The 27565-nt window shown below is 39.2% G+C and overlaps 1 protein-coding gene across 1 annotated transcript in view; it reads left to right on the top strand.

The window, feature by feature from the left end:
* crtc3 (CREB regulated transcription coactivator 3) overlaps positions 1-27565 on the top strand; it is a gene marked incomplete in the record, with an annotated part of 72437 nt that overhangs the window by 14753 nt on the left and 30119 nt on the right. The window contains 3 exon segments of the mRNA XM_062419433.1: positions 3923-4053; positions 13802-13861; positions 25655-25717. Of these exon segments, the coding sequence (XP_062275417.1) occupies positions 3923-4053; positions 13802-13861; positions 25655-25717 (254 nt within the window).

Below are 27565 nucleotides of genomic sequence, written 5' to 3'. Positions count from 1 at the left end.
TAAAAATGCCGGGTTTGATTCTTGTGTGGGATGGCTCATGACTCTTCCAGCGAAAACTCTTCTGACCAATCAGTGGCCGGCAGTGTGTCGACGTCACATTTAGTATCGGCTCGGCTCGCTTGGAACCTCTCCAGAGCAAGTACTAAAAAAGTACCAGGTACCAGGTACTATCCCTAGTGGGAACGCAAAAAAAACCGAGGCGAGCCGAGTCGTGCTGGAACTGTGTAGTGGAAAAGCGCCATATTTGTCCCGAAACATTACAGTATGGACTTAAAGGTTCAGTTCATCAATCAATCAATCAATCTTTATTTAGAAAAAGAAGCTTTCATACAGGTTAATGTTGTTTAAAGTGCTTCCCTGCTGATTGACAAGCTGATAATAAGACAGACTGAGTGTAGAACATAAAGAAAAGGAACAAAAACAAAAGTATTATTATGCATTATATGTTACAATGCCCGGCTACAATGAAAACAAATATGCTGCAGATATAAGAAAAGGCAGTTAAATGAACCAACTATTGTCACATCTAGTCTAGAAAGTCAAGTTACACACACTGACTAATCTTATAATCACAATAAAGCTACAAATATACAATATGAGGCATATTTACATATTAATCTATGAGCATAACCTCATATACTGCCAGAACAGATACTTCATACTGTGTCTGAACTCTATGTGAACTCTCAGTCTTCATAACAATCGGACACATATAAAAACACTTCCATGCTCACCAAGGGGAGCTATGTCCATTTTAATCATTACTCGAACTCTCCTGTAAATCGTAAATGGACTGTACTTACAGTTTATAGCACTTTTCATGTCTTTTGACCACGAAAAGCACTTTTACACTACATGTCACATTCACCCATTCATACACACACATTCATACACTGATTACAAGGGGCTTTCAGTTTGGGGTTAAGTATCGTGCTCAAGGAGACATTTACTTGTGGACTGCTAACTTCTGATTGGTGGTCGACCCTGCTCTTCCTCCTGAGCCACAGCCCCCCTATACTGTACGATGAATACGCTCCGTGACCCAAACAGTTACTGTCAAAGTAGTTTAATAATATACTCACTCCGACATGCAGAACTATTCTTCTAGAGTGCGAGTTCTACCTGTAACGTTTTGGTGGCGATTAGCAACCTTAGCTACTTTTTAAGTTTGTAGCATACAAGATAGCTTCGTTACAGTGTAATCAGAATGACCCACAACACTGACCGAGTGCATAGCTTTTTATCAAAATATGCTCCGTTATCTCTGAAGTGAAATGATACCGTGTCTCCTCGTCCATCTCCCTTCTTTGTGGCAGTCAAAGCTGTTCAGAACAACTATAAACAAGACAGACAAGACATTATTAGATTATTAATGCTGAAGCAAAAGTAAGAAAATGAAAGTAAAAGTAGTGGTTTGGCCCCTCTGACTGGTATATTATTATATATGACATTATTAGATTATTAATACTGAAGCATCAGTGTGTAAGCATACAAATAGACCATAAATCAGCATAAACAGCTGTCAGCAGGGAGTAACAGAAGTTGTTTCCTTTTCCACTGCAGCACAATTAAACTGTTACAATAGTAGATTTCAATGAGTCATTGTTGGATTTTTTACATTTTTCAAACTAAAAAACTCAAAATATAATTTTCTTCTTTTCCCTGCTGCACCAAACTGTGATTTTTTTTTTTTGTGCACCATTACGCCCTTATTTATCAGCACTCATTCAATAAATGAATGCTGAATACTTTATGGTCCTGATTTACTAAGATCCCAAATAAAGGTACTAAATTGCGTGCACGATGCAATAGATTGCGCGTGCCGTTTGCGTGCGTTTTGCAGGTGATCTACTAAGAATAACTGTAAATGAAAACAGGTGCAGACAGCAGTATTTAAATGAGGGTTTTGTGTCTTAATGGAGAGTTTGGACGAGCAGAAAGCTGCAAGCGCAAAATGAAATGTGATCAGGTTCTAGTGGAAGAGGTTAACTAATATATTGAGTTATAACTAAAACTAATATTACCAGAAAAACCAACATATGGGAGAGTATTAGTGATAAAGTCAATGCTGTTAGTAAAACCAAAAATATTCCACTCCAAAAATATTAAGACATATTCTGTCATTGTGCCTCGGTCTCCTCGTATCCATAGTAACAGCATGTTAATATTATCTATAGACACAGTTACCGTCAGCAACATTACCTTCAGGTTTGGTAAATCACAATGCGTATGCTAAATAACATATTAGTATTTTCTCCTCTCTGTATTTTGCACACTGGGGTTGAAACGCCTCATATTACATTCATTATGGTAAACTACTAAATGGACAGCGCGTATTATCTTGCACATTTGAAAGATGCAAACCTCAGTGCGCTGCGTTAGTAGATCAGCTTGCACATTTTTTGCGGGTGATGTGAAGTTTGCACACGTTTCTACACACGCAAACCTTTAGTAAATCAGACCCGATGTAACGATCTCTGTGTTTATCACTCAGACATTGATTATAAACTCAAATTCAGACGTTGTCGATTACAACGGCTGCATGTGAACCATGTGGTGCAAACAGGGCAATAAAGGATTAAGGCAGGAAAGAATTTATAGTCACAATAAAATAAAACAATTTAGTATCTCAAAGTACATATATTGAACAATGCAAGCAAAATATTTACATAATATCTGTAATATCTCCCTCTGGGCTGATATTTTTTTATAGACTATATTTGAGTGTCCCATTCGAGTTAAGATACATTTTTGTTTTATTCTTAATTTCATAATCATATATTGGTATTCAAACTATTTGATAAAAGTGTTTTTCCAGAAAACACCTTTACGTAGTCATGCATGGATAATTTATTACATTAAACATATTTAAACACACCTTTGTGCTTTTAGTGTTAATCAACAGTCCTTTGTGCTTGAATCAATCAATCAATCAAACAAACTTCTTTTATGTAGCGGCTTTCATACAAGTTAACGCAATTCAAAGTGCTTTACAGTTGATTGACAAGCTGATAGTAAGAAAGAACAAGGGATAACATTACGAGAAAGAAGAAAAATGACTAAGTGTCGGCGTGACCTGACAAAACACAACCTGTGAAACTAAGCCTGTAGTAAATGTTGACATATGACATTATAATAGTCAGTGAGTATTGTAACACAATGTAGTAGAATTACCTCATTGGTTTATAAAACACTGAGGAGTCAATACAGATGAAATGTTTTTTGCTAAATGAACAAAACAAGCAGCGAAAAGTGAAATTGGTGAAAGTGAAAGTGATGCCTACCTGTGAAAACTGCAGTGTTATATGGGTCAGTGATAAATAAGGGTTGGCAAGATGAGCAATTCATTTGAAATGACATTTGAACCATTTTTTAACCAAAAGTAAGACTGAATGCTCCTGAAAATGTCAAAAGGTGTAACCACAAAAGAATGATACATATTACATATTTCATCCACCTACAGTGTATTTAAGTGGACTTATACTAATAATGACTTCAAATGTTTCCTGATCTCCATGGTTACCAGAGTAAATGTAATATTTAGAACAATTGTATTCCATTACCTTTATTTAATATAAAAGTTATAATGTAAGATCATGCCAAACTAGTTGATATGGTGTTTTATTGAGAATTTACTGTTTTTAAGCAAGTTGAATTATTTGGTACAAAGTTTTTATGGTTACACCACTTAGACATTTTTACCATAATCCTCTAATATATTCTCTCAAAATGGATTAAAAGCAGAAATTTGATGCTGGGTCCACAAAAAAAGAATGTGTGCAAGTTATTCATACGTTTATTTTCACATTTTAACCCCTTTAAATTTGATTAAACCACATGGACACAAAAAAAACACATCATTGACCCTTATGTATGTATGTGATGTAAACGGCCTCTTCCTGTCTCTCTCTCTCTCTCTCAGGGTGGCTTTCCTTCAGGGTTGGACTCTGTCAGAGGGACCCGCCACCATGGACTGGTCGAGAGGGTCCACAGGGACCGCACCCGCATCAACTCTCCCCATCGCCGACCCATCGACAAGCACGGACGGCAGATATCCTTCCAAGCCTAAATCATTAACAGTAGGATACCTCACCAACACACCGCCGTGTGAGGCACTGATCGTCATCGCGAAGGGTTCAGCGATGTGGAAGTGGGTGTTGTGGCTTCCAGGTGGTTGGTCTTCATTGTTGTTTTTTTCTCAATGGCGGTTTGTGTTACACTCAACAGTGTGGGCTGCTGTTTTGTAGCCTCGGGTGCAGAATTAGTCATTATGCTAATTTGACATGTGACGCAGAGGCAGTGCGCTTTACCTATGCCTAATGGACATCGACGGTAGGAGATTCTCAGCATACTCTTAATGCTCTTTAGCAGCAGATGTGTTTTCATGAGGAAGCCTCAGAAGGGTCTTAATTGTTGTGATGGTGGTGATAAACAGAGCGTTTGCACTTTAACTGTCAACTACACCTTTTAAAATTCATTTCTCCAGAGTTTCCTCAGAGTTGGAGCGAGTAAGAGTTGCAAAATCAGCGTTTTTTTCTGCAACATTTTGGCACCAGTCACCATGGTTTGTAGTCATATATTTGGGGTCTTGTAAAATGTTGTAACCCAGATGGCATTATATAGACTGCTTCCATTTACAACGCACAGAAAATGACCATGAATGGGCTCACCACCTATTGCACGTTTTCTGTGAATGTGTCATAATTCATCACAGATCTACGTCGGTATCTTACGCAGAAGAGAATAAAGACGCATGAATCAGTGTCAGAGTTTACACCCGTAATAATAATCTTGGCATATCACGATAATGATTCACCATGTGTTCCTTTTGAAATAGTGTCCTTAAAAAAAATGTAAACGATGTCTGCCAACTATGGTCTTGGAAGTTTGTTTTAAAACTGGTCGGGACAGGTTTGAGCATGCGCCAAAGCTGAGCATGCGGTGGGAATGCAAAGCTCCGACAGAACGTGTCTGAATGTGGCTAAAAAAAATGAGGACTTAGTGATAATAAGTAAGAATGACAGTTGTTTACAGATGAGATTTTGATAATCGTGTTACACCTCCAAGAGAAAAGCGCAAAAATTGTTGATAATCTGGCAGAAAAAGAGAACAAGCATCAAGAATCGCCTTCAGTAATTCACATGAGAAGAAATCAGTGTCAGTATTAGTATCAGCTAAGCCCTCTAAAGAAGTACATCTGTTTTTGCAGCCTTAGAAATTGGAGATGTTTGAAGCAGCGTTATGCAATATGGTCAGTTGGATTACAAATTTGGAGACAGCAAATGAGCGACTCCACCAGGAGAATGATAAACTTAAAAAGGAAAGGCAGATTGGCTCCACAATCCACAGCAGAACATACAATTTCAAAGCGTTTGGCCGAACTACAGACAATCGAAATGGAAATCTTGCAAGTTACACGTCCTCGCTCTTTAAGGAGTCGTTGAAAGGCGAACTCCAGTTGGAATTGGAGGCGGAGAACGTTTATCGAGTGAGTGAGGATGCAGAGATACATGAGGAAAGAGGACACTTTAGGGACTTTTAAGGAAGGAGGAGGGTGTGCTGGAGGTTGATGGGATTAAACTATAGATGTCTCCTGACGTTGGGTTCGGCTAAAAAAAACAAACAAGAGGGCCTGTTTTCATGACGAAGGAGCGCAGGTGTGAAGCATGAGATCAGGCAGCCAGCTACATTGATTATAACTTTCAGGGAAGTATAATAAAAAAAATAAAAAAAAATCTTGGATCATTTAGCAGCAGAGGCTTTACTGGAAAGATGTGATTAAACCAGAGCTGCCAAACATCAAGTAAAAAAAAAAAGACTCTTATTACCTATTAACAGGTGTGGACATTGGTGAAGAAGGTAATAAACTGCAATTGACTATATGACAAATGAAATAGGGAGCCTGTGTAATAGTTCAGTATTTTGCCTTTATTAGTAGATAGTCGGTGGCAGAGAGAGAGAGAGAGAGAGAGAGAGAGAGAGAGAGAGAGAGAGAGAGAGAGAGAGAGAGAGAGAGAGAGAGAGAGAGAGAGAGAGAGAGAGAGAGAGAGAGAGAGAGAGAGAGAGAGAGAGAGAGAGAGAGAGAGAGAGAGAGAGAGAGAGAGAGAGAGAGAGAGAGAGAGAGAAACAAATTTCAGTAGTTCAGTAATAAGTGGGCCCTTTAGCAGCAAGTGGATTAGTGGCTATAGGAAAACTATGAATTATGATAGTAGATGATGTGGTTTCAAGTTTCAGGTGTAATGTGTAATTTTGTAATGGGTGTGCATGAGAGTGTCTTTGTGTGTGTGTGTGTGTGTGTGTGTGTGTGTGTAACCTTGTTCTGTTTTCTGTTGTTCATGTGAAAGCTCTGAAATATATATTTTTATGTTGCTCAGAACAAAGCAGCTTGCATTACTCTTCTCTGCCCATAATCCAACAAGTGTAGTAATTACCATGAATAATCATTTGGCTCGGATAATGTTGCATCACTCTCTCGTGTGCTTTAGTAAAAATATCATTGTTACTAAAACTCCAGATATACTTTATAGTAGCCCATCTTTGTTTTTCTTTCTCCAGTCATCAGAGGGTTGTTTTTTGTTGCCTGCAAGTAGAAATAGTTTAATATAGAAAACAGTTAATTATCAAGCAATGGTGGCATGAAATTCATTACCAAGTTTTCAGATTTTAGAAAGTCATGCATGTTTTAACAAGTTGAGATTGTATGAGTTTATTCAATGAATAGTGGAGAACATTATGACTTTTTTTTTTTAGTGTTTTCTGATTTTAATGGATGAGTTGCTAATTGATTTATTTCTCAGTTACTTAAGAAATGGGCTTGTTATATAGAGCTATTGTATTTGTTTGACAGGCTTTGAGTTGGTTTTGGCCATTGTGAGTATTTTTTTATGAGAATTAATGTTACAGATGTGTATTGTTGTGAGGGCTGGGTATCGTTTAAAAAAGTACGATACCAGTATCAATCCAAGTACCCTTATGGCGCTTTTCCACTACACAGTTCCAGCACGACTCGCCTAGACTCGCCTCGCCTTTTTTTAAATTTCCACTAAGGATAGTACCTGGTACCTGGTACTTTTTTAGTACCTGCTCTGGTGAGGTTCCAAGCGAGCCAAGCCGATACTAAATGTGACGTCAACAGACTGCCGGCCACTGATTGGTCAGAAGAGTTGTCGCTGGAAGAGTCATGAGCCGTCCCACACAAGAATCAAACCCGGCATTTTTAAATACCAACAGCAGCGTTACAACCATAGTAACAGCCATACGGCTCAATGTTCTTGCTTTGTGTGTGACAGAAAGCCTCATACAGCAGCAAGAACACCACTGCCTCCATTGTTTATGTGTTTTGTGTCGCGTATAAAACGAAGTCACGGCAGTTTCGCGGATCCGTGCTATGACGACCGTTGAGTAGGTACTTTTTTGTAATGGAAAAGGTCTGTTCTGGAACCGAGTCGAGGCGAGTTGTGCTGGAACTGTGTAGTGGAAAAGCACCATTAAAGTGATACCGATACCAACTGAGTACTTCATTAGATTCCCATTAATACATTTACGTCTCTGTCTTTAATCCGGTGTAACAGGCATGTAGTGTAAACACACTTTACAGCGTTTAGGTGGCATCTTGGCTGCTGAACTGCTAAACACGCTAACTCAAATTCACCACGACTTCACCACCACAGACGGGTTGTAGCTGCTGTGGCAGTGGACCAATCACATGTCCCATTAAATCGAAGAACGCTTGTCATATTTTTTAACTCTAGGTGCAAAAAAGGATCAATTGCAAGTATAGTTTGACAGGGGACGTTTCAATACTACTTAATATCAGTTTATTTCGGTCAGTATCTTAAAGGTAATCGAGTACGGTACACAATACAGTAGCTAATGGGGATGTAAACAAACAAACCTAAAAATAACAGTTGATTTAAGCACCTTGGGAATAATTACATATTCAGTTCGGAGTGCTAAAAGGCCCCCGCTGAGCCTTGACCTCCCAGCTACTCAAGTGTCTGTAACTGTTGTTGAAAGAGGACACAATGTACAGCACCTGTACACACTTAAACATAGCTTCATATGTCATCACGCAAAGCTGAGTTATTCTTGTTCATTCATTAAAATTGAAGCTCTAAAGTTAGTAGAAACACTACTAAAAGTATAATATTCTATATGATATATAATATGTATGATCTAGGTACACTAATGTCTTGCACACTACAGTATAGTGCCTCTTCTTTTGTTATATTACTATCTAATATTGTTTTAAGAAGAGGGTTATTTATAACAGGGTCACTGCAGATCCTTAAAATTAATTATATTTGTTCAGTTTATGTTATTTATCATTATTTTCTGATTATTTTACATCAACTTAATAATTAAAGTAAAAAAATAATCATTAGTTACAGTCCTTAATGAGCTCCATTTCAACCCACTACAACAGTAAAATCCTGCTTTTGCATTATGTCTCAGCCACTGTATTCATTTTCCTTTAAAGAGGGTTTAAAAATATCTTAAAAGTCATTAAATTTGCTCTTCAAAATGTGCAGATACCCTGTATGAATATATGCAGTTATTGGGATTTTCTAGATATTGTGCTGTAAAGAGACACTGGAAGGACTGGGAGACAGAGTGGTTGATATGGAGCACATGGCCTGATTTGGATTCACACCCAATATGTTGCATTAACATGAGACACCACTTAGCCCACTGAACCATCAGTACCCCGACAACTCATAGCATACACATTTAATAAGTGGATCTGTTTATTCTCCGCCTCCAGACAGAGATGATTCAGTGACCTGTCACTGTGGTGTGTGTGTGTGTGTGTGTGTGTGATAGGTTCAGAGGAGTTTGTTCCACATCTCAGCTGCTCGGATGTCACAGCAGTGTATATATTCATGTGGGCAACAATCACAACAGATGCATAACGTAATGGTCATGAAGGATGTATGCTGTATGTTGAGGAAAACATGCCATAAATCCACAATAGTTTCCCTTTTAATGTCAGTAACAATGACGTCATTGTTGATGCTTGCTTGTTTCTTCAGTTTTTTATAAAGTCGTGCATGTTTTTTATAGGGGGGCAGGGCTGATGTGCACAATAGAAAGTCACATCAAGGAGGCTTTTTTACTGTATAAGTTGAGGAAAGTACAAGTTTTTGACTGGCAAAAAAACCAAATACTCCAAAAAGTAATTAATTAATTAATTAGGCAATATAACCAAGCTCTGTTGTTTGTCTTTAAGCCCAACTGAAATTAAACCCCTTTTTGTGTATACTACAGTGTGTGTATCAGCTCTATAAATCACTTGTCCTGTGAGTAAAAAAAAAAAAAAAAAAAACCAAAGGGGAGAAATGTATACTTTGCATTTTTTTGGTTTGGTGATGTTGCCCCTGCAGTTTTGCATTAATTTGATGGAATACCGTTAGTTATCAGTCTATGTAAATATTGACTCTATTTTGATTCAGCCAATCAAATCTTTGAATAAAGTGATAACACATCATTCTGTCATAAGTAGAGCAGGTGTCACACTAAGCCTGATTGCATCCTGATACACAACAAAGGAGCCACAGACTCATTACCTGTGAACCACAGTAGCTTTCCTGCCTATTTAAAGGCCAGTTCAGATCAATGATTCACTACCGGACTGGATGCAACTTGCAAAAGAATCCCAAAGATGTGTGATGGTAAACCCTAACCCTAAAGCTAGGCCATTCAGACACAGATAACCGTTTCCATAGCAACGATGCACTGGCATGCCTCACTACTTCTGCGTTGCTACGTTGTATTAAGTGGATTAGCTGGATTTTTGTTTGTTTTTGAAAGCCTAAAATGAACAGATTAAACGTTACCGCTATTTGGCTGGTGATCGATGTTTAGTTTGTTAACGTTAGCTAACCTTTTTATTTGGTTTGTTTTTTTAAAAGATTTATTTCTGGGAATGTTTTGCCTTTATTTTTGAAAGTACCATAGCGAGGCTGACGGGGAAACAAGGGAGAGAGGGACGCTGCGATTATGTGACATGCGTGGTAACCACTCCGCTACCAAAGCGCTCCAACATTAGCCAACTGAACTCACAACAACATTACCTTTACGTAAATGATAAAGAAAAAGAGCAAGACACACCAAGGACGCTTGCAATCGAGCAAAGGATGTAATTTTTGTTTTTATTTTATTGCAGTATATTTTCAAGCTACAATTGCAAAACTGAATGCTGTTCTTAAAAAAAAGTCGTATAAACTGGTCCTCGCTCTCATCCTCCATGTATTCATACTGGCCTGGGTTGTTTTCTGATTGGCTGAAGAGGAATAGCTACGTACTTACTTTTAGCTCGTTGAATTGGCCACCAAACAAATATTTACAGGGGAAAAGTGCACCGCTATTAGCTTCAGCTACATTAAACAGCATGTAAACATATCTGCACATGTTAATTTAGTCTGGTTGGATGCCGGTGAAGTCTTTACTCTCTTTACTCTTAAAATACCACCGCTAGCTACAGCAGTTTGTGTATTTTCTCTGTTCTTTACGATGTAGCGCCAACACCGACACACCCCTCCAGTGACTGGTGGGAAAAGACGCATTTGATACTTCACCCGGTTACTTTTATTCTTCCTGTTAATAACGAAAAAGTATAGTTTTTAAATATGTATATTTTTGAAATTGAATATATTTAAAACCTCATTGACATTTTTGACTGAAAAACAGAGTGAGTGAAAGTGATTTCAGTTGGACTTTAAGTTTTTTCTTTTTGCTGTGAAATTTAGTAACACTGTAATATGTGTAGCTTGGCTGTATGCATTCCCATGGAAGTCTGCTCTTGTTAGTATCAAAACAGAAGCCGTTTGCCCCATTTGTGTTGAGTGGGTGGTGTTGGTCCCACACGTGCATACTGTGTGTGCACGTGTCCTTGCGTATAGTTAGTGTGGTCAACATGGAGTAAAGGTCATTGTTGAAAGAGATCGTTGGTGTTGTTGGTGCCAAAATAGAAAGGACTGTCCAGTCGGCTCATGGTCACAAGGTGTGTGTGTGTTCGAGTGAACAATCTCATCATCTCCGAGTGCTTTTTAATTTGTCATTCTTAAAATATCAGCAGAGGGAATGATGAGCACTTGAGTCAGTCCTAAATATGGTCAAGCTTTTGTATTCTGTAGACACAGTGCATTTGTTTTAGGAGGTGTGTGTGTGACAGAAATAATGGTAGTAAAACAGCCCAGTGTGTGCAGCATTTCACAGAAGAAAAAACAAAAACAAGGCCCCAAATGAGACCTGAGGAGGTGTGTAGTCTCTCTGTCTGTGAAATTTGGAAAACAGGAAAGATAATTCGCTCTTTATTTGTAATCATAAGCCGTGTTTGAGGCATTTCCTTTGCTTACATTTACCATCATTGTGCTTTTTTTTTTGTTGTTGTGTTTTTTCGTTTGAATGCTGTGATTCATTGCTATGAATAGAGTAATTGTTGCAGCCGAACACCACTCCCAATTTCATGAAAAAAACATCTAAAGTAGGCGTTTAATTTTCTACATTTATAATTGAATTAGATATTTCCTTTATATAGAATAAGTTTAATTACCTTTTTAAAAGGGGTGTGGATTAAAAGTCAAACATGTTTTGTATTCATTATTGAGTGTCCATGCTACCCAATTAAAAGAATGTGATACTGTATTGATTCCCTGATGCCTGTAGGCGAATTCTTGCATAAGCCTGCATAAATGTCAGTGTGTTTTTGTTTTTTGGCTGTAAGATTTTAGTCAAGATAACATTCAGCCACAGTCACGTCTCCTCATTTACAAAAACGGCTGATATTAGCACAGTTTTTAAAAGTGCATAGTTCTTAAAAATATGAACGCCTGATGCTATTATTACAGAAAATAGTCAGATATAGTTTTGGCACTGGTGTTGAAAAGTTTCCGATACCCAGTCCCCCCCCCCTCCTCCGCCTTCTGCCTGTGAGAAGTAAAAACACTGCAAATGTGGGGCCTCCAGAAAATGTCATACCTCATGTCCTAAAATCCACTGAGAGTTAGTGGAGCTTTGCAGCTGTAAACCGGACCATTATCTACTGTGGAGTTGTAAATGATATAAAAAAGGGAGCGGTGTAGTATCTTTAAAAATGAAAATCTATGTAGCGCTGTTCGTGATTCTAGCTTATCGAATCATAACGCCGCAATTTTAAAATGGGGAATGTGGTTAGCGGCTCTGATTTGGTAGTGAAATAGAGGAGTGATTTAGTTTAATTATATCCCTACTTCACACCCTGTGCAGTATAGAAAAAATGATTACTCATTCATTCTTTGCAACATACCAGAAGTGAACGTGCCGTCTTACAGATTGGAGGTTAACCTGAGCGTTATAGTTGGTGCAAGATGTTAAGTAAGAGTACATGAACCAGTAAAATAACCAGTTTGACAGGATCGTCCCTTCTCTCTCTCTCTCTCTCTCTCTCCGTGTGTGTGTGTGTCTGGAGGAACCACTGTAGTGTCTTTCCACTTAGTTTGTGGTAGTGTTTGTTTAAAAAAAAACAAAAAACAAAACAAAAAAAACAGGGGCTTGTCTCGTGTTTTGTGTTGGAGATGACGAGAGATAACAAGGCTCCAGTCCATGTACAGTAAATCTGTTTTACTACTGATAATATTTTGTCCAAGGCTGAAACAGAAACTGGGCCACGGTTTGTCCTTGTGTTTCCACCCAGTCTCTGCTTCGAGTTGTTTTTTTGTTGATCATTATTTTCAACCCCCCCCACCCCCGAACCCCCCCACCCAAAACAACAGGCTGGAAGACTGATACCAAAGCATAAGACTTTGACTCACAAACACTAAAAAGAGGGACCGTCAGCAAGACAAAACACCACCCTACTGAAGTCCTGCCCTTCCACTTGACAATGCCAGGAACTCTGTCTGCACTCAGCAGTAAATCAAATAATGCTGTCATTGTTTCATTAAGTATTTGAAAAAGGCAGCTCTCTTTGTTCACACTTGTCTCTCACCGCAGTGGAACTTTGATGAGAACGTGCCTGCAATAAAAAATGCTTTTCTTTTTCCTCTTTGAACACGTTTTTAAAATGTCATCGGCGGAGTTTTTACATCATATGTTTGTTTTTCGGAGCTTGTAGTTATAACGCATCAATTCACAATTCAAGGCGGAAGAAGTAGACTAAAGTTACGTCTAATTGTAACTCAAAATTGTTAATAATTTTAGAGTTTAGGTCCAAAATTTTCACAACATCTGTTGTCGTTTGACGCCTGTTTTTCACCTAAACTATCTAAGCTCCCGGAGGATCAGCTGCATTTCTTTTTTTGGGTCGACCGTCTTGCACTTTGAGCAGTTCCACGGTACAATTTCCCACGGCTGCTGTCAAAAGACGAGTTTTAAACTACAGAGAGCTTGTTTAAATATTAATGGACTGCAACCTTGACTGTGACTGCTGCTGTGATATAAAACTGAACCGAAGCGAGGAGCAGAACAGACATATATCGCCTACTCCTTCCAGTCATGAGTAGCTCCATATTTTTTTCGTTTTTTCTCGTCTTCTTCTTCTTTTTGCATTTGCAGTAGAATTGCACAGAGAGACGTGCATTGTTATGGGTGTGGTCATCTGAGTTAACACAATGCACAAGACTGATTAAAAACTCACATTGTCTGCCAGTTAATAACACTTTTATACTTTGCAATTTCAAGTCAGTGCCTCACATTTTCTTTTCTATGCAGTAGTATCTTATAATATAAAGATCTGTACATGTAATTGTTATAAAAATGAACCTGCTGTCACTGTGATGTTTCTATATTTGTGCCAATCATTTTCCTTAACTGACACCCACATGGAGAGCTCTCCGTATGGAACGGTGTACCTGTCCCCACCTCCGGACAACAACTGGAGAAGGTGAGTCTTGCCTCTGGCGAACTGTGACCGAATGGTTATTGTTTTCCTTCTTCTTCCTCCAACTAGATTATTTTACAACAGGAAATGTTTCCTCTTCCCATCCTGTTTCCTCTATCAACTCTCTTCGTGCCTACCAGCGTTTTTTTTCTCTTTTTCTTTTTCTTTTTCTTTATCCAAACACCAGTCATCTCGCTCATACTCAAATCAGAAATGTATATAGTCAGTGGATGCCCAGAGCAAAAGTTAGGCGGTGTGTGACGGGTGGAGCTGTTGGCCTTCATTGTTTCTGCAGAAATGCTTCAATTGTCAGGATGCTGTGTAAAGCCCCTGGAGAAGCTTCGTCTACATAAAGGTGTTTGACAGATAGCCTTTTGCATTAAAGGTCATGCCCAACAGCGGTTTTCCTACTGTTTATGGATTTTGTTTTGTCAGAGCACCAAAGCAATGTTTGTATCATCAACGCAAGCAGAAATTCAGTCACAGTAAAAAACCAACAACAACAATGCTAGACTCATTGTCCTTGATGTGAGCTTGTAAGATCTCTTTTTCCAGCTCTGGTTGTGCCTATGCATAGCAGTCAGTGTATTGGTAGACAGCTTTTCCTCAGTGTTTACAAGGGAGTGAATTATAGCCCTGTGATAAAAAGCTCAGCCAAGCTCCACCCCACTCGCTCTCTTTCGCCCTTGCTCTGTCTCCACACTTGTGTTTTGTATGCTGGCTTGGCAGGCTGCCAATCACCCTGCTTCGTCTTCTCCCATAGCGCCAACACAGACATTTGCCAGGCTCCGTGTTGAGCGTACTATAACAGCTTGTACTGTAGAATTGAATAAGGCCCACGCCCTCTTGTCATTGTTGACAGCACAAAACAGGTTGGCTGACAAACGTCCTCACGGAGCAGCCAGACGTCAGTGCTCTCGGAGTGGGTGTGTTTCTGGGAGAGCCATGTGGCCAAAAGCACAGAGCACACATTCTTAGGTTTAATATTTAACATTAAATTTAAGTTGGAATATAAAAATATGATAAAATTAGTGAATTTTTCTGTCATGCAGGCACATGCAGATTTGGCTAATAGACTAATCATTCATACTTTACAGGAAGAGAATCTCTGAACTGCTCTGATGACTCTTCCTGAAGCATATAATGCATATTTTTGCATGCTGTAAAATTATTTTGCTTGTGCATTTGTATGCTTATGGTCGGACCCAAGGATGGACCCTAAGGCCGCTATGGTCGGCCTTAGCTTCAGCAAGGCTGCAGCTAATAGGGATCCTAATAAAACCAAACTAAACTAAACTAAACTCAGTCTCTCTGTATGGACTCATAGTCTTTTTTTAAATTTTTTTAGCAGTTTTATCACAATGGCCCTGCTTCTGAAGTGAAATATATTCTATGCAACTTTGTAAAATGGCACACATTTTTACACTGCTGTATTTCACCCATTCACTTCATTATCTTAAACTTTCCTCGCTTCCACCGTAGCCCTCTCTGTGTGATTGGCATCAGCTTTGTCAAGTCTCTGCAGGCCAAGCCGAGCCTCCTGCTCCAACCTGCAGCAGATTGTTGTCACAGTGTGTAACGGGATAAACTTCCCCCCTCAGCAGTGGATTTTGGCCGGATTCACTGTCACAGGCAGCGAGATATACAAAGTTTACCCTCAGCGCTGGCTTTGCTGACTGTTTGCTAACAGGCAAGAGTCCCGAAGCATTGAGACCACTTCGCTTTAATGCATATCCACTTATCAGAGGATTTACACAAGTTGTCAAGTTTTCAAAGCGACTTTTTTGATTTTGATCTAGATCTTTCTTGCACGTATCTGCATTGCTTCCCCTTTTTTTTTTTTTTTTTTCTTAAGCTTCAGCCAAGACTAACATGAGCAATCCTAGTTATAGTACTTAACTGTACTTTGGCATATATTTAAAAAAAAAAAAAAAAGAAGCTGGCTAATGAACCCTCCTGACCTTCTGCATCTGCCAGGACTTTTACATTACATTAGTTTAGAGCATATTTAGAGGAGCATGGATAAAGTAGGTAAACATGACTATCGCATTAAAGTATTAGGATAGAACGTGTATATGTTTCCTTTCCTGACATATCGGAGAAGAAAGCATTTTGCAGAGTGCTCTAAAATAAAATGAGATACCTGGCTAACAAAGTAGAAGAGAAGTAACCAGCCTGGGTGTAACTTCAGACTGGGAACTAAATTTTAACTTGCATATAAATTTTATCATAAAATCAGCCTTTTTTATTCACCTCAGGAACATTGTGGGTGTTGGGTCTTTAAAAAAAAAACAAAAAAACAGATGCAGAAAAACTCACTCACGCCTTTATCTCTAGTCGAATTGACCACTACATTACACCAATTTTAACAACTCAACCAGTAACTTTTTGAATTGATTTTAAAACCCTTTTTTATGGTTTACAATATTGCAAAACTACTAAAACCACATGTCCGAGCCCTCAGGTCCTTTTAATACCCAGCTGCTGCTCTTGCAATACCACACAGGTCAGTAAAAACGTACCTATACAAACTGGCCTTCAATTAACTCTGTACCCAACATTATTTATTTATATTTATCATGCAAGTACATTTTACTCTCATAATTTAAATCTGTAATTTTGAATCCTTTATTTTAATCTATACTTCTTTGGAAATGCAGCCCAAAGTGGATGGTAAACTCCATCTGAATGTTAATGAGATCGATAGTCAACAAGTAGCTTAAATGTTATTCTTATGTGTACAGCACCTTCAGTTGCATCCACTGTATAAAGAGCGCTGTACAAATAAATAAACGTCAAACTTGAACCTTGCAGACAAGATCAAAATTCAATACTACAGCATTTCTTGCAGTCTTAGGGGTCATGGACTAAAGATGGCCAAAGTCCAGAGGTTTAGAGCTCATGGGGTGAAAGCTCACATGAAAAAACAAACTGGGATTTCCCTTTTAAAGAACAGAACAGCAGTACCATGCTATCATACTCTACTGTCGCAGCAACATCATTCTACTTTTAAAATATGTTGTCAAATACGTATTCTTGTGCAAACAAAATATGTTGGCATCAACTTTTAGATGATGGATAGCTGCATAATTCCCAAGTGTTCTGGATAGACCCGAGGGTTTAAGCAGACAGACAACACCAATCACATCAGGCCACATTGCCTGATGTAGTCTGCCTGAGAATTTTGCAGCGGATGTTTCCATCACAGCCTAGTAATTTCACAAATTATCTCATGATTGATGCTCTTTACAGCGGTAATTTATCACAAGCGTGTCAGTGTCCTGTGAGCTCTGTAGGTGGGCAGAAGGAAAGAAGCGTACAAAAGCTAGTTGTGTTTTTATTCCTAGACTACTGGCTGAATTTGTTGCTTTGATAAGTATGACCCACTGTTGGAGGGGAAATGAGAAATCAGAGTCTGGGCTGAAGTCTTGCCAGATTAGGGAGGCTCTTCTTCCAGTGGCCTGTTGGGAAATCCCATTGAAAAAAAATCCTGTTGTTCCACTCTGCAAGAGATTATTATGGATATACTAATTATCTTTAAAAAAAACATTTTCATCTCGCCCCAAAAGTTACAGATTAGTGTCTAAACTTCCATCCATGTAAATGAGCTTAGCCTCTTGTGTTGTTGCAGCGAGAGGCAGATTCCCTGCTTGTCCGTCTCATGGGAGAGTGGGGCGGTAAGTGTTTACAACGCCAACCACATCTGCACTGCATTACCGCCAGTCAGCTCTGGAGAAGAGCCACGGAGCTCTTTAACTGTTTCAGTGCTTTAACTACCGCAGCAGCGTTTTCAGCCATCTGCTGTACACCGAGCCTATCAAAGCATGGGGGCGAATGGCAAAAAAAACCTCTGTAAGGCGTCCAGTCCTAATCAACTAATTTGAAACTGGCAAAAGAGATGTGCACAGTAAGCATGTATTTTCTGAAAAGCAGTATTTGTGAGTGTTTTGGTTGCAGTTAGTTCTCTATTTGTACTGCAGTATGTTTATAACAGGGTGATTCATGTCGAGCTTCCCAGCCTCCGATAGATCAAAACTTTCGAGGCAGCGGGCCCGTGCTGAGGGATCAACAGGCATGACAGCAATGCAGAGGAACAGAGCTGTTCACATAGCCTTTAACCGCTCCATGACCAGCAGTCTGGCCAACAGATTTTATCATCTCTCTGGGTTTGGTGAGGCTGATTTTGTGTTTTTTTTCCCTAGAAGGGGGGGAAGTAATGATTGCCCAACTTTGTCCATCTGTGGTGAGCCCACTATCTGTCCTGTAGCGTAAACTCAAAAGTATAGTGCTTGCTGAGAAATGAGGCATTGCTGTACGCTGGTGTCTGGGAAGAGCAGCTCTTCTAAGGAATTGGTTCCTGCGGTCCTCAGGCATTAGACCTGAGTACAGCCCTTTAGAGAGACCATCTGCTTCAGGGTCAGAGCCATGATCCTGTCCCACGCCCTCCTCCTCTTCCATTCACCCATCTTTGGCCTGCTATTCCTGTACCAGCCTCTCTCGGGATGAATCTCAGACCAAGCTCCCTGGAGATGCTGCTGTAGAAAAGCCTTCCAGGGAAGGCATCTTAAAATTTCCTCTTCTCCCGCTCTGGGAGATGTTGTGTGATGATTCATGAGGGATTTTACAGCAGGGCTAGGTGGTCTGATTGCTGCTTATAAAAAGTAGAGCCTGAGTAATACTGGATTTTTGGGGATGATGTGTGGATACTGATATTTGGGGAGTAAAAAATTCCAAATGAAGTGAAGAGGAGACTTGTTGAGCTGAGGTGTAAATGCAAGGAGTCATAGTCATAGCTGTGATATGCTAAATGAGTGTTTTCCACCAGGCTGTCAGAGTGCAGGAAATGATTGGATTTTTTAAGCATTTGTGATATTTAATGCTTGAGCCAACGAAGTGTAAATCTTCTACTTTAATCCAAGATATATGAGACAGTTTAGAGATGATAGAGATACTGTTATTGGTTCGCCAGTGAAGAAAATTGGGTGCATCTAGGCCCTCTCTGAGTTCATTTCTGTAAAATGGAAGGACTAATTTTTAAAAGATGTTTTCAGTGGAGCCATTTGGCTGTAGGTTTGATCAGAAATGTAATGGATTTGAGGTAAAACTTCCATCTTGATGGTTGCCATTCGTCCAGTTAGAGAGGTTGGACTATTGTTTTAGATCATTGCTGATGTTTTTTCTAATTATGGGGTGAAATGGAGCTGAATTAAGTCTAACAACCTGGAGGAGATGTTTATATCCTGATATCTGATATTACTAGGGCTGGTTGTTGTTTGAAAAAAATGTTGATACCAGTACCAATTCAAGTAACCTTAAAGTGATACCGATACCAAGTGAGTACTTCATTCGATACCCATTACACATTTTGTGCACTTGCTTTTATCCGGTGTAACAGGCGTGTAGTGTAAACACACTTTAGAGCATTTAGGTGGCATCTTGGCTGCTAAACTGCTCAGCACGCTAACTCAAATTCACCACGACTTCACCACCACAGACGGGTCGTAGCTGCTGTGGCAGTGGACCAATCACATGTCGCATTAAATCGAATGACACTTGCGTTGATTGGCTGTGAGCAAGTCCATAGAAATAGTCATATTTTCTAGTTCTGGGTGCAGAAAGGATCGATTTGATTACAGATACCCAGCCCTAGATATAAGAATGGTGTGTCTTGAGTTCACTGAGATAGGAAGAATAGCTGATGTGGAGCGGTTTATGGTGTAGTCTGAGATGTGTGAGATTGATTTCTTCCTGCAGGCAGATTTGTTGATCTTAATATAGATTAGATATTATCAGCATATAAATTAATTTTGTGTTCAACGTTTGCGGCTTGAATTCCTTTTTTTTTTTTTTTTTTAATGGTTTTTAAATACTTCTCACTTTTCAAAGGTTCGGCTTGGTCAGTAATCTTTTAAAGTCATTCCCCTCCACAGTTGCATAAGGCAGGATATCAGTGGTTGTCATTTGCATTATCAGTGTGTCCAGCTCATTTTTGTCTCAGGTCAGTTGAGGTCATCTTTGCGGTCTTATGAAACACTTGTTTGAGCTTGGGTAGTGTTGTTTCATGATGGGGCTTCAATCATCTGTAGACTGCTTTATCATGTCCCTCATGATAGGTTTCTCTATGTTGTTGCCCACAAGTTAATTGTATTTTTTCTTGTTTGAGTGATGCTTGATCCCCGACTGACAGAGCTTGCACAGATATTACAGATGAGCGTACCAGATGGGTTCTCGGTGAAGTAGTCCAACACCTTACTTCTTCCACCCTCAGCCATCTGTAAAATAAATAAATGAATAAATAAATAAACAGTGTGAGACATTAACTGAATTATGTATTTGAGCTGAAACCAAACTAATTTGCAATGCATGCTCTATATATTCTATTCTAAAATATTTGATCTTCACTAATGATGATTTTATCTTTATGTTTAGGCACATTTCTACTCTATTAAGCTAGCAATGAGATTCATCCTACAGCTTTTGTTCTGAACTATTATTTCAAGGGATTAAACTCCAATCAGAATTTTTTTTTCTTGTAAATCAAAATATTTAATCTGTGCAACGGTCACAGTAGCAGAAATTCATGGTTTGCTGTATTATGATTACAGCTCTAAAATGTGTTATTTTGAAATGTCTGTATTTAAAAACACTTTTCCACTGAACAGCCTTTTATTTTTTAACAATATATAGAACATGATGGAACATTAGTAAATATGTATTTAAAATAATAATAATAATAATTCTTTCTAAATAAAAAATAAGTGCAGTCATGAATGCAGTCCTTTAACTGAGGCTAAACCTGCAACTCAAGTCACGACATAAATTAATTATTTTTAGTGGGAAAAAAAACAACCTTCTTCCTCCAAGCCGTGGCCGTCTGTCTTTTTTACGTTAGCCTTAGTATTCCCATACAGCCGACTTGGTCCGTTTAAACGGGGGGGGGAAGTTGGTGGGGCTCGCCTCCTTCAGCCATCATACAGCCTGCAGAGCTACCTGCTTGTAACAGCAACCGGAGGTGCGCGGGGGGGGGGGGTACTTTACGCTGCAGCTGCACGCGACCTGAGGGACTTCCACTTTCTCTCTGATGAGACGTCACATTAAAACGGTATGACGGAAAATTTTAGGGGCTTTGAAACCGTGACTTTTTCATACCGTGGTATACCTTGAAACCGGTAACCGGCCAATGCCTACTTCTAAATCTAATGACTGGAATTGTTCAGTCTGGAGGACTTACCTTAACTACAAGTCTTGAACAAAACGCTGTCATTAGTAATGTTATAACCTATAAGCAGAATGGGACAGGGTTATATTTCAGTTGTATTGAAAAGTGAAAATGACAGCATCATTGTTTATTAACTTTCCAGGAATGTATTTCACAATGTAGCGAGCAACTTACCGTGAAGACACCACTTGATTCGCATCATTGTTTGCTCATCTGTCATGCGTACTCTCTCCTATTTGGGTACTATGAGCTCTTTAAGATATGATGGTGCTTGATCATTAAGGGGCTTTGTAGGTGCAGAGAAGCTAAAGTGGGAGAAATATGATCTCTTTTCCTAGTTAGTACACGGGCAGCTGCATTCTGGATCAGTCTTTGGAGACTTGTTAGGGAAGCCTGATAATAATGAATCCAGCCTAGACGTAAAGAAATACAGGGACTAGTTTTTCTGCATCTTTGTGAGACAAGTTATGCCCGATTTTTGCAATATTACATAGGTGAAAAAACACAGACCTTGCCATTTGTTTTATGTCAAAGTTAAGAGACATATACTGATCAAAGATAACTCCCAGATTCCCTATAGTGTTGCTGGAGGACAAGGTAATGCCATCCAGAATAGCTATATCATTTAATAATGTTTTTTCTAAGGTTTTTAAGGCCAAGCACAACTTCAGTTTTGGCATGTTTGGATTTGCGTTAACTGATTTGTTTCATCTGGCTTCATTGATAAATAGAATTCGGTATCATCTGCAAAATAATGAAGATTTATGGAGTGTTTCTATATAATGTTACCCAGAGGAAGCCTATATAAGGTGAATAGTATTGGTCCAAGCAGATTCTTGAGGAACTCCAAGTCTAACTTAAGCATGCACGAGGATTCATTGTTAACATCTGCAAACTGAAATTGAGCTGATGTGTAGGACTTAAACCAGCTAAAATGAGTTCCTTTAATGCCAATTACACGTTTAAGTCTCAGTAATGGGATGTGGTGGTTGATCAGAAGTCCTTTGTCCGGTGCAATTCGGAGGTAATTTGTAATATAAACCAGTGAAATCTCTGCAGCAGCACCATCAGCAAGATGATCAATGTGAGAGGGACTAAAGTTACGTGGTGTTATATTCAGTGCTTCCTTAAATTTAACTACAGCACTATCAGATATACCTCTAGTGAAGACGTCTTTGTTTAATGGCGTCTAGTCTGGAAACAGGAATTGGTTAATAAAGTGATGGTCTGACATTACATAATTAAATAAGGTAACGGAAGCATCAGATCAACATTATCCAGCATAAATAATCAGTAGAGATTAGGATGTCCCGATCCAGCTTTTTGCACTTCCGATCCGATACCGATATTGTAGCTTTTAGCATAGGCCGATACCGATACCGGCCGATCCAAGCATGTATTAAAGATTAAAGATATTTACTTATTTTGTTGTTATACTCATGTTGAAAAGGGTTTTACTCTTAAGAACAACTAGCCAACTTAATTAGGTTAGTTTGAATAATCCACAATGGTTGGTAATGAGAAGCTGACCTGTTTATTCTTAACAGGGTTAAATAAACACAAAATAGACAAAATAATAAATAGTCAATTAACCACACAAACTGAATTGGCATCAGTGCTCTGCTCTTGAACAACAAGAGTGTAAACCAAGGCTTAAAAAGCCATCAGTGCAAACAATATTATAAACTGTATTAAAAAATCAAAACACACAAAAAAGCTGAGTAGAAAATAAATAGTGGGATGCTGGACAGGTCGCTAGGTGTGCTGAAAAACGCGGACCGGAGTTTTGAAAACAAACTGGATCGGGAGTCCGGATCGGGATTTTCCCGTGCAGGCCGATCCGATATTGATATGCATTCTTTTGCTAATATCGGCGGCCGATCCGATCCAAATATCGGATCGGGACATCCCTAGTAGAGATAGAAACTATTACATGTTTAATTATGATGTCATATTTTGGCTGATAAAGTTAACTGAGCCATAATTCCAGATTGTCAAAAATCTTCCAATCAGTTTCTTGTGTTCGATTAAAACATCTTTCCACCTTTCTGAACAAGACAGAAACAAACAGCAGCAAAATCAACACATAGTTATGTTACAGTATATGTTGTTGGATGGGCGCAGTACAGCAATGCATTGTATCCGCATTCCTCAGCTTATGTCACATATCTCAGGCTAAACATAGGCTATTACACTAGCTTAACCAGGAGATTGGGTACATGTGGATTAATAGTCCGTTTTGTAGTTACATCAGTGTTGCATGAAAGGACATGGCCCCCTGTAGTACGGCTGGAGACCTACAGCCTTTTTAATGTTATGTTGGAACTTTTAAGGTGGTAATTTGCCTTGTTTTGCTGGTTGATTTAAAAACCCTCACATACTGTTCATATTCTGACTCAAAATTAGTCTCTACACCAATTCACATTCATATTCTCCATCAGTCATTAATAATAGTTTGATTAATCCTCAATTAAGCTGTCAGAGAGCAAACAGAGTGTTTTCCATTTATTTATTGGGGGGGGAAAAGACATTCATAATCACTATTTTATGGCCCAAAATAAAATATGAAACATGTTAAATGGTGATTTTTTTTTTTTTTTTTTTTTAAATAAACACAGGTCAAATTTGTGCATGCATTTGATTTCCATTTTTGTATACTGTGCATCACATTAGGAGAAGTCCAGCTAAATAAACATGTATATGATGTTTTTACAGCTCTGACATGTTAAATTTGAGCATGAACAGTATGTTAGGGTTAAAGGTTTTCTTAAAGAATAATAATAACACATGATCACTGACTGTGTGGCAAATACATTGTGGTAATTTGAATAATTTATGTTGCGGTAGTGGTAAATCCAGTTTGAATACATTCCTTAATTAACTTTATATCATGCTTACATGGTGCATATAACCAATTGTGTTTGTGTATCTCAACTAGATGATACATGGTTTTGGTTTCTGGGGCTCAAGCCAGCTGGTAGTTTATCTTCAATCAATCAAATCACACTTTGTATTTGTATAGCAGCTTTCAAGCAGATTAATATAGTTCAAAGTGTTTCACAGCTGATTGACGAGCTGATAATAAGACAGAGCAAGTGACAACATGAAGAAAAAGGGATAAAAAACGAAGAGGGAACATAAACAAAAGATCAAATTACAGAGAAAGAAAAGAGAAAAGAGACCAATGCACACAAGAAAATAAGAATGAAAATTGTTTTTTAAAGAAAGAAAAATAAGAGATAATAGTGCTATGTGCCTGTTAATGAATGATAGGATGCAAACACAACTGTACAGATAGTGGGATAAAAGGTAATGGGGGGGGGTCACAGGGGGCCCACAGCTTGTTTTTTGCCCCAGGGCCCCACAAGCATGTCAATCCAGCCATGTTGGCCAACATTCATATCAGTATTTCTAACATTGTACTCAACAAGGTAAACGGCTGAGACCTGGGAACGTGGTAACATCACAAAAAAATACACATTTGCACAAACTTTCACTCACTTTTTACTCAACCTTAAGTAAAGCAACATTAGTGGTTTAGATAACCCGTCTGATGGTCTGACTGCTGGTACTTCTCGCCCTGTGAGATTGCATATAAGTGACATCACCACACCATAACGACATGCAAGAGAAACATGAGCCTTAAATTAAGACACCCCAAATTGTATAAAAACTGGCAATGTCGCCGGCATGCAAATCTTTTAATTAAAGCCGAAAAATTCTGCAGATACAAATTTAATAGATACAATCTGGTGAGCGAGCGTGCCAGGAACATGACAACCAGCGCACGGCTTAACAAAGGTTGTCTAGTCACTAAAGCCCCTTTCACAAAGAAGGAAGTTCATTCGAGTTCTTCTGTGCACCAGATGTATTTTTAGGGAGACAATTTGCAACAGCGGTTTGCTTCAGTTTATGCTTTCAGTCTGAAAGGAAGAGTCAAGACCCCTTTTTTTTTTTGCCTGAACCGCTTCAGAAAAATCCACTTAGTCACTGTTCCCACTCCATCGTTTCAGGCTCTGACAATGACTCTTCACATCAAGTTGTTTACGTCGTTTTCTCTCTTTCTGGCCAATCGTTCCCCCCAGAGAGAGAGCTGGCTTGTTTCACCAGTTTTCTCTCCCACTCCTCCTCCTCCTCCTCCTCCTCCTCCTCCTCCTCCTCCTTCCCTCCAACATTACAGATTACAGATATGGGAGAATTGCTCTTCAGCTGCAGGTTTGCTTCCAAACATCCTTCTTCTCAGCACTCCTGTTGTTTGTCTTCCTCCCCCCCCCCCCCCCCATCTCATCTATCCTCCTGTCATCCTTCTAATTCATTGTGTCTTTCCATTCTCCTCAGATATACAATGGTATTGTGCTTCATCTCACTTTTATTTTTTTCCAGGGTTTTTTTCTTCTTTTTTTATGCACCAACACAGACACATTTTTTTTATTTTAACAAGATTTTTTTTTTTTTTCTCACAAACTTAAGGAGCAGGACTTTCTTTGTCCTCAGCTGCCACGGGGTTTTTCTACTTTCACCCAGTAAATTTTTTATCTGTCGTTCTTTTTTTTTTCCCTCTGTCTCTCTGTTTAAAGGGAACAGCAGCCATGGACTGAGGAAAAACGGCCGGGGTTTAGATTAATATCACAACTCAACAGGTGACCCTTGACCCCTCTCTCTCCCTCTCTTCCCCCTCCCCCCCCCCCCCAACAGTCTATCTTTTTTACTGCTTTATCCCTCACTCACACAGCGGCCAACAATTCTATCCTTTGTCTCTTTTTTTTTGCAATCGCTCCTGGCTACGTAATATCCTGATTTCTATCCTTCGTAAAACTCTGCTTGATTTGTAACATCTCAATAATCCTCTCCTTTCTTCCTTTTTGAAGCACTGAGATAGATGGCCGCAGAGTCTCCGCTTAAAAAACACTGTTATGGTTGATTTATATTCATTATATATATTTATTTATTTTCTCTCTCTCTCTCTCTCTCCTTGTAGTTTTCCACTCATCTTTGCCATCTGTGTACTTCAGAAACATTAATCAATAGTTCTTCTCTTACTAACCCCCCAGCTTTAGGACTCACAGCTCCTCACGGCTCCTTTGCAGACTAACATCGATGGCTCATGATTCACATTTTCTTACATTCAGCCTTTTTTTTGTGCTGTATTTGTAAATTGTTGTCTTTTTTTTTTTTTAACTGATGTGTGTGTTTGAAAAGTGAAAGTTTTCTGAATTCAATGCAAGTACCAAGTTTAAAGTTCACAAAGACAAAGAAGAAGATTAGATTACATCCCCCAAACTTAACTGTTCCAAAATTAACATAAATATTTACTTTATTTAAAAAAAACTTGAATTAGCATGTGTGTTAATGTGCAAGCGGGTCATTTGAGAAGTTTCTTTTGTGAACATATATTACAAAATTTGGGGAAAATATGCTTCGTTGCTGCCTTACCAAGAGTTTAATAAGAAGATTAACCCTTCTGTTGTCCTCGAGTCAAGGAAGGAAGGGAGGAAGAAGGAAGGGAGGAAGGAAAGGAGAGAGGAAGGAAGAAGGAAGGAAAGGAGGGAGGGAGAAAGAAAGAAGGAAGAAAAGGAGGGAGGAAGGAAGGAAAGGAGGGAGGGCGAAAGAAAGAAGGAAGCAAAGGAGGAAGGAAGGAAGGAAAGGAGGGAGGAAGGAAGAAGGAAGGAAAGGAGGAAGGAAGGAAGAAGGAAGGAAAGGAGGAAGGAAGGAAAGGAGGGAGGGCGAAAGAAAGAAGGAAGCAAAGGAGGAAGGAAGGAAGGAAAGGAGGGAGGAAGGAAGAAGGAAGGAAAGGAGGAAGGAAGGAAGAAGGAAGGAAAGGAGGAAGGAAAGAAGGAAAGGAGGGAGGGCGAAAGAAAGAAGGAAGCAAAGGAGGAAGGAAGGGAGGAAGAAGGAAGGAAAGAAAGGAGGAAGGAAGGGAGGAAAGGAAAGGAGGAAGGACGGAGGAAAGAAGGAAGGAAGGTAGGAGGGAGGGAGGAAAAGAGAAAGAGGGAGAAAGGAAAAGAGGAAGGGAGGAAGGAAGGAAAGAAGGACAGAGGAAAGAAGGAAGGGAAGAAGGTAGGGGGGAGGAAAGAAAGAGAAGGAGGGAGGGATGAAGGAAAGAAGGAAGGGAGGAAGGGAAGGAAGAAGGAAAGAAAAGAAAGAGGGAGGGAGGAAGAAAGTACAAAGGGAAGTAAGAAAGGGGGATGAAGGAAGGAGGAAGAAGGAACAGTCAAAAAGATGGGGTCAATTTGACCCGGGAGAACGACACAAAGGTTAATATTAATTTCTCCACACTGAAGTATCTCTGATTTCTATCTCAGCGTTGGATTAAAACCTTGAAGCTTGGAAGCATCTCGGCATAAAAACATCCAAGACTCAGTTGGATTGTGTTCACGACGACATTCAACAGTTCATGAACGTGTGTGAAGCCAAAAAACTTCACTCTAAGGACTCGTGTGAGATGCTGTGTGTGGTCACTGAGTCCAGCTGTAAAGAAACAGCTTCAG

The sequence above is a fragment of the Scomber scombrus genome, chromosome 1, assembly GCF_963691925.1.
Source record: "Scomber scombrus chromosome 1, fScoSco1.1, whole genome shotgun sequence".
Classification (NCBI taxonomy): Eukaryota; Metazoa; Chordata; class Actinopteri; order Scombriformes; family Scombridae; genus Scomber; species Scomber scombrus.
The sequence above is the reverse complement of the archived record's forward strand: the minus strand, read 5'-3'. Positions and strand labels throughout refer to the sequence as shown.